Source organism: Hyalella azteca, unplaced genomic scaffold (genome assembly GCF_000764305.2).
Source record: "Hyalella azteca isolate HAZT.00-mixed unplaced genomic scaffold, Hazt_2.0.2 contig6860, whole genome shotgun sequence".
Taxonomy (NCBI): Eukaryota; Metazoa; Arthropoda; class Malacostraca; order Amphipoda; family Hyalellidae; genus Hyalella; species Hyalella azteca.
This window is the reverse complement of record NW_025937002.1, coordinates 60,651-68,297: the sequence shown is the minus strand read 5'-3', so window position 1 is coordinate 68,297 and position 7,647 is coordinate 60,651. Positions and strand designations below refer to the sequence as shown.

At 42.1% G+C, this 7,647-nt stretch overlaps 1 protein-coding gene across 2 annotated transcripts; it reads left to right on the top strand.

Moving 5' to 3' along the window:
• The first annotated feature begins 288 nt into the window (after positions 1 to 288).
• Positions 289 to 6,992, top strand: LOC108668612. 2 transcript variants are annotated; one of them, XM_018155855.2, is made up of 6 exons: positions 289 to 1,090; positions 1,911 to 2,111; positions 3,207 to 3,308; positions 4,974 to 5,165; positions 5,434 to 5,682; positions 5,738 to 6,992. In XM_018155855.2, the coding sequence occupies exons 1-5, from the start codon at positions 949 to 951 to the stop codon at positions 5,649 to 5,651; spliced, it is 855 nt and encodes a 284-aa protein (XP_018011344.1). In that variant the 5' UTR covers positions 289 to 948; the 3' UTR covers positions 5,652 to 5,682; positions 5,738 to 6,992. The 2 variants fall into 2 exon arrangements, with proteins under 2 accessions (XP_018011344.1, XP_018011343.1); XM_018155854.2 differs by having other exon boundaries at positions 5,434 to 6,992.
• The last annotated feature ends 655 nt before the right edge of the window (positions 6,993 to 7,647 follow it).

The following is a 7,647-nucleotide window of genomic DNA, read 5'->3' as shown; positions in this document are numbered from 1 at the left end:
GGTCAGATAAAATAATTTCACACCCACAATTAAGACTTCAAAAGAAATGACGAGTCAATCCACGAGTTAATTAGAAACACACTTCGTGGACTTGATAAAATTCAGCTCTACTTTACAAGAATCCGATGTTAACGACGATGTTGATGGAGAGCTCCATTTATTGGCTTCAGCAGAAATTCGTGATTAAAGTTCAAGTTTTCAGATTTATTGCTGCATCTTTTCGGTATACAAACTACGGTAATGATGGAATCTGCCGTACATGACGAGCATTCGTCTGCAGTGATCGAATATATTCATTACTTCTCGGGTTGGGTTGGCATGTTCCCAACCTGAGATATTCCAACATATTGGGTTGGCATCCGCTATTTCCAAGCATTTGTTGAGTGCACGCCACCGAGAGTAAAGATTTTAAGAAAAAATAGAAAAGGATAGGAAAACTTTGTGCGCTGAATCTGGCGAGTGACGAACGACATCACATTATAGATCACAAGTAGGATATTATAGATCGGGAGTACGATACTACAGACCAGGACTAGGATATTATAGATCGGGAGTAGAATATTAAAGACCGGGAGTAGGATATTATAGACCGGGAGTAGTATATTAGACATCAGGAGTAAGATATTATAGATCAGGAGTAGGATATTATAGATCGGGAGTAGTATATTAGACATCAAGAGTAGGATATCATATATAATATCCTACTCCTGATCTATAATGTACTACTCTCGATTTACAATATCCTACTCATGATCTATAGTAATAAATTCCATACTACCTACTATGTCACTGGTAAATTTTATAAAAACCCATCTTAAAGACGTTGTTTGTGCTGGATTTGTGTGGCACGACACGTACATGTGCCACACACAATAACATATTTGTGTCATGTGTGTCGTACGACTACCACACAGATTTTCATATTTTTAATAATAATACGGTGAATATATGATGCGTTTGGATCACCTGTCTCGGGTGCTGGTGCTGCTGCTGCTGCTGCACGCTTGGCAGCTCAGTGGGTACCCGCAGCAGCAGTGGATGTCAGCGACGGTCAACTTTACGGCCTTGATGTCAGCCGGTGCTCAAAACGGTTAGTAATTTTTATATTATAATACATTTTATTTATTTATTTAACTTTTATTTATTATAAAATTTCTTTCTAACTCGATTAAATTAATAATGAATGTAATAGTTAATTATAATTATAATGTCCTGTGAGACAGTGAGAAAGAGAAGGGTTTGGCATGGTGGAATCATACCGAGCTTGCAAGCTGCTTAGAGGCTGGACTTCAAGTTCAGCTGAAGCGGACCTTAGCGGCTGGTTTACGCGCTCCCCGAGTCTTGGGCGGCGCCTGCTGCCCATGCGCACATTTAAATTTTGTTTGAGATGTAAATTTAGAGAAATAATTAGCGATAACTTAATATTACAAGAACCGAATACTCAGAGAAATGTGTGGGTCATTGTTCAAATGACGATGCATCTGTTACGCTTGCGTGGGTCACCCAGACCCATCAATTTTTATGGGTGAAAGCTCTAGAATCTTATCGATGGAGTTGGTTTGATAAAATGAATTTATATGTGGTAATTTTAACATTCTTCCTCGCCAGGAACAAACTTACGAAATGATTAAACATACAGCAATGACGACAAGTCTGTGATGTTGAATATGGTAATTAGATTTTGATTAATGTGTGTTGAATAAACTTCTTACCGCACTCACTGGCCACCAAATTTTCGGATTAAGGTCTTGGACTATCCACAGTCCTCCTTGGAAAAATCATAGAAATCTTGAAGATTGAGCGTAAAACTTGAAATTAAGAAGCACTCAAAAAATTAAAAAAAATTAGATAATTTATAAGCTCCATACCTAACACGAACCTGACTCCCATTAATCGGCCTCTTGACCCAGCTTCGTATAAAATCGAGTCATGGGTGCGCTGCGTGGAGATGGCCATAGGCTTCTCTTGGCCCATGATGGCCTGCCTCACCACCACCACCACATCGGGCCCAGAGTGCCAGCTCTGGAGCGCTAAACACGTCGCCGTTGGCAAGGGCGTCAGGTCGGGGGCACTGCCTCATACCCCTTGCAAGATTAGCAGCTCCTACACGGGTAAGATAATGTATGTTACATTCATAAATGGGTCATATTGTCTTTATAGTGATACACTTTCATACCCACCGCCACGAGCAGTGAGAGCGGACGTAACATCGATATGCCCTTTTTGGGCATATCGATGGGCCAGTTGGACAATATCTCTCTCTTTCCTCTCAGCGTAGATAAGATATAAAGGTACACTCAAACTAATTAGTGAGGCTTTTTCTCAATAGCGATCACTTTTTGCCCTAGAGTGNACATCTAGATGTGTATAAGAGACAGAGTCCACATGACTTGTTTGGATTTACAGCGATAAGGCGCTTGAGAACCTCTTCTTCTTGTATATGAAAGCTTGTTAATTTAGAGCCGGCCCTCTCTAATTCATAATTATGTTAGTGATTATCTTTCAGCTTTTTTCATTCATTTATTTTGGTTTTATGGAAAATTTTTTGGCCCTTATTCAGAAAAATATGTACATTGTGAAACCAGCTTGCCTTTTGCCACGGATAGAATGGAATATGCACCGACTACGGGAACTGTATTGATTAAAATCTATAAAAAATAGGCCAGAAGATAATTTTGATTTGATCAAATAAGCCGGGGCACGCTTTCAATTGAATAAAAATAGTGAGAACATGCAAGGCAACTAAACAAAATTACCTGAATATATATATTAGAATTAATTGGATCAGAAACTGTTGGAACACGATGCATCTTCCGGCTATGGCCCAATTGCCGGCTGGTTTCACACAGGACACATTTTCTCCAGCTAAAGAAGGCATCAAAATTGCTTAATGCCCAGAGGTTAAAGTTCAGAGTACCAAGATTGGAGCAGACAGGTGCAGGTTCGATCCCAGCTCTGTGCGCCAGTTTCTTGTCAGAATCGGCAAGGAGGCCGGGCGGTTAAGCAAAGAAAATTTGAAGCAGTGAGTTGTGAGTTAAAGCCCGCAACAAGCTGTGGATGTTCTGCAATGTTAAGAGTCGGCGACAGGTCTACGACCCAATAACGCTGACACCGCTATAATATATTACTTTTTAATACTTTTTACTGAAACAATAATGAAGGAACTTCAAAGTTAATCATCAACATAAATATGAATATTTCGTCAGGCTGCATCAGGACCAACGGATCCATGGCCGCCATCGGCGAGAAGCAACTCAACGCTGACGCTACAACCGAAACCTGCCAAGATGGCGGCTTCGTCACGGACCGTGAGTTGATAGCGGTGATATCACTCAGAAAATTAATGGGACAAATAATGAACGTCTTCTGGCCCGTAGAACGGATTTATCAAAATCTCACACTTTTCAACCCATAGCCCAAGCAGAGACCGGACGTAGTACTGATACGCTCTTTAGCCAGGCCAAACTGGGTCGAGATGACCCACACAAGGGCAAAAATTGCATTGCTATTTTGAAAAATTCTATCTATCCAGAAATCTCCTAGTCGCGTTTGAACCTAGCGTGTGAGTCTGGTGCTCGGTATCGGGAGTAAGGTACTTCCTTTTTAAACAATTTTGTAGACTTCGATTAGGCATCATTATCCACCATGACAGTAAGGTCAATGTTTCGTCAAGTACATTAACGATATTAAGGCCCTGATTGAAAACCGAGAGGCTTCGACTTCGAACAGGCTGGGCTCTTCCCTAAGTGTTTCTTCACTAATTAGGATAGACTTTACTCCACTCGCAAATGAGATGGCGATATGGATTTTTCCATACTTACCCAGCTATTTATTTATAAGCGTCGACCAGTAACAAAAAATATGTAAAATTGTATTAAAAGAGTTTAATGAGAGAAAATTTCAAGAAACTTTGAATATTATTGTTCATCATGTCTGCGACTTTTTTTTACTTTTTTCGAGATGTTAACGGGTTGTAATTTTTATTCTCCATTGAATGGTATACTCGGCATTCCTTGATCAGCCTCCTTGTTGTGGATATTTTCTACCGAAAAATAGTTATGATCGAGCCTGCTGATACGCGGAGGGAAAATCCCGCATACTAGCTGCTCAAATGGAGGCGTTGTGCAATGTTTGAGGGGAAAGAGACGTCGTAAATTACTCAACTGTCAGCTCACGACGGGTGGCATGGTAAAGGCGGAGTCAATGAGGGGCGAAGAATAATACGTGGCCAGTGGTCGGGCCGACCGTTGGCCATTCCTCGGCCACCTGAAAGCGATCAGTTGCCGCGAAGAAGGGTCTGGCTAGGATATCATATTACAAAGAGTACAAGCTCGAGGGTAACGACTGGCCGAGCTTTGGGCAGATCAAGGATTTTACACGATGGTCGCGAAAACCTCGCTCTCAGACTTCGCTGCATTTTGACTACAAGCCTTAATGTAAATAAATTCAGCGCTCACACAAGAGTTCATCTCCTCACTCCATGAGTGCAGCCGGTACACTGACCTTATGACGAGTTTAGGACTTCCTAGTCCCCGGTCACGCTGATGCGCCGCCTTTGTCGTCCTCCGTCTCCGAGTCGTCGCTAGGCGGTTCGCCCAACCTCGGGTCCTGGATGTAACGTTGGACGTGTTCCGTATATTTGCCCTCATTAGGGTCAGCTGATGCAAGATGCTGTAGCTTGTCACTTTCTGAGTGTAGTTTTCGATAACCGTACGATCTGGAATCTTAATCCGTCGTAATAAACAGCGATGATCTACTTAATCCTTGATAGTGCAGTTAGTTAATTATCGTTTGTTTGACCTAAACATGTTTTTCTTACAATGACCCGTTGGATTTTAGTTCTCAGTGCATTTTTCATCAATTTCAACTCGCACGCATATTTCAGTTTAAAAATACTTGATTTATTTTATTTTAAAACCTATTATTCAACAATAACTATACGTTTACCTGACTCGTATTTCTTTCACTTACAGCGATCACGCCCAAGACCACATGCAGCAGTAATTTCGCCCAGATACTCAACGTGGGATGCATTTACGTCACCCAAGGCAGATACGATTGGACTGCTGGAAGCACAAGGTGCATGACCGAATACTCAGCGGAGATGTATTCAGCTGACAACGACCAGGAACAACAAGCACTGAGCACCCACATCAAGAACACAGGTGAGTTTGCTTGTGTGCGCACACAAAATAACACACACAGGTGATTACATGATTTGTGGTAAACATCAGTCGAGTATCTTGCATGTTGCCCTATACATGATAATTATGATTGGCTTATTTGAATCGTTATAATGACATTAATACGGTGAATAAAGCCCAAATACTTCCAGCTTGTAACAAACAACTTCTTCCAATTCTAGCTTCTTTCTCCCTGTCCTCCCCTTCTTTGTTTTCTCCCCATTCACAATGATTATTCTGATCATTGCAGTGAGAGATGATGTGTGGGTAATGATACGAAAGTCATCATCCGGGACGTGGCAGTACCTGAACTCAACCTATAGCCCCGGCATAGCGTTCTGGAAGAACTACCCGACTTCCAGCAGCAACCCCTGCGCCAAGATCAACAACAACGGCCAGCTGGAAGACAAGCCTTGCACCGATTCTTACCTTACCGTGTGCAGGATAAGGACTACAACTGGGAAGTGATAAGAACCGTGATAAATTTGCGACTGCAAACGGGCATAAAATTTGGACCGCGAGTTCCGACAAAATTTCGAACGCGAGAGGCGACAAAATTGCGGGCGAGAGTGGCAGCAAACTAGCGAGTGCGATTGACAGGGACGAAATTAGGGAGGCGTAAGTGTAGATTATAAAATAACTTAACATAACATAACATAGTGCTGTCGGCGCTAAAGAATAGGCATAATGTGGCCTACCGCCAATACTTGAACTTTTCGTTATTATTTTTCAATAATGAAAAATATTGGGCGGGACATTCGGACATTCATTATGGGGCCGGACATCCGGGATATAATTCGGGTAGGGTCAAAATAGAAGAGGGGTGTTTCGAGTTTGGACCACTCCGATGGTGCAGTGAAGTTTGGAGTTTGGGTCACACCGGCGGTATAGGGATGTTTGGTTTCGGGTCACACCGATAGTGTAGGGATATTTAAAGTTATGATTAAATATCTAGCGCATATATATCGACACAATGGCACGTGTGGAGCACCACTTGACTTAGGGGTCGGCTTGCGATTACAAGTTCAAGATTTAGTTTGTTCGTGGCCACCTAAGAATTTATTTTCAAATGATGTCACATGAACTTTGCAAATATTCCCTATTGGCAAACCTATACTCAGGTAAACGAGTGAAACTTATCAAATAGCGATACACTTGTGTGGGTCATCCTGACCCAGTTTGGTCCAGCGAAAGACCTTATCAGTGCAACGTCCGCTCTCTGCTGGTTCTGTTGGTAACGAAGTGGGTCACTATTTGAACGATATGACTAATTAATTTATATGTGTGATATCGTGTCCTTGAGCACTTTCGTGATGAATAGATAAGAAGCGATATACGAATAGAATGACGGTTACATTTAGGTTCATGAATATGAATATTAAATTTATTAAAGTGAGGTTTTATGTTGAGTTTCCGCTGGAATGGTGTGCATTATTGAAACATTCAAAAGTTCCTTTCAAAGGAGACATTTATAAGAATATACGCGCACCATGTATTTTACAATTTAGCCTATTGCAAAACTGATGTTTCTTTTTCATGCAGTAACTTGAACAAATGACTAACAGATGACGACTGTGTGTGTTATCCTATTCGTCCGAGTAAAAAATTTGGATTGTTATTTATGAAACTCAGTTCATGGCGATCAAGTTAAATATGTGTTAGAAGTTCACCGTTCGACGGCATTGTAATATCTCGATTCTGGGTGGAATGAAATCTATGGTCTTATCGTATAGGTTTACTTTATAACGCCGGAGGAGCGGCTACGAGTCCGATGGGACCCAAATCAAAATTAAAGGCGGCGCATCGATGATTATAGGTGGCGATGGTAGATTATAGGTGGCGTAACGGTGGGTGGCCACGCCAGCCAAAAATCACCATTGGAACGCTGATAAATGAGTTAAATTCCTACGAGTGTTCAAGAAGCAACCAGCCGGACGTCGATTCTCACCACAACTGATTCCCAAGAGTGTTCAAGAAGCAACCAGCCGGCTGCGAACCAGTCACGAACTTGATTCTTTGGATTTGGAAGGCGCCGCAGCACCGCCGTTCTCAAGGGATCAGACCGGAAAAGAATAATCCCAACCTGCGAGAGGCCACAGGACTGTCCGAAGACTAACTGCTGCACTGCTCCCCTCCCATAGCCGGTGATGTACCCGTTAGGGATAAAGGGAGACAGTGCTGTCATTTTGCTTTAGAATTGTATTACTAATAGGCCGGTGTCAGGGTTTAAGGGCTTGTTACCGGGTGCTAGTCAGTGCCGTGTCAAAATACTGAGGTCTGTGCTGGGCTCCCTGTGTGCTCGTCACTTTCACCGAGCCCAGTTCTGTAATAGGATAGGATTTCTTCTCTGTAATATAGGACGTTTGGAATCGTATCAGCATGTCACAGTTCTAGATTGGGATAGTTTAATTCCTTAAGTATATAAGTTTTGAAATCTTTCACGTGTCGTTCACTATCCTCCCTT

Coding starts and splice junctions, on each gene's coding strand:
- LOC108668612 (XM_018155855.2), top strand. CDS start 949: ATGATGCGTTTGGATCACCTGTCTCGGGTGCTGGTGCTGCTGCTGCTG. Junction 2,112..3,206: donor GATTAGCAGCTCCTACACGG/GTAAGATAATGT, acceptor ATATTTCGTCAG/GCTGCATCAGGACCAACGGA. Junction 3,309..4,973: donor TGGCGGCTTCGTCACGGACC/GTGAGTTGATAG, acceptor TTTCACTTACAG/CGATCACGCCCAAGACCACA.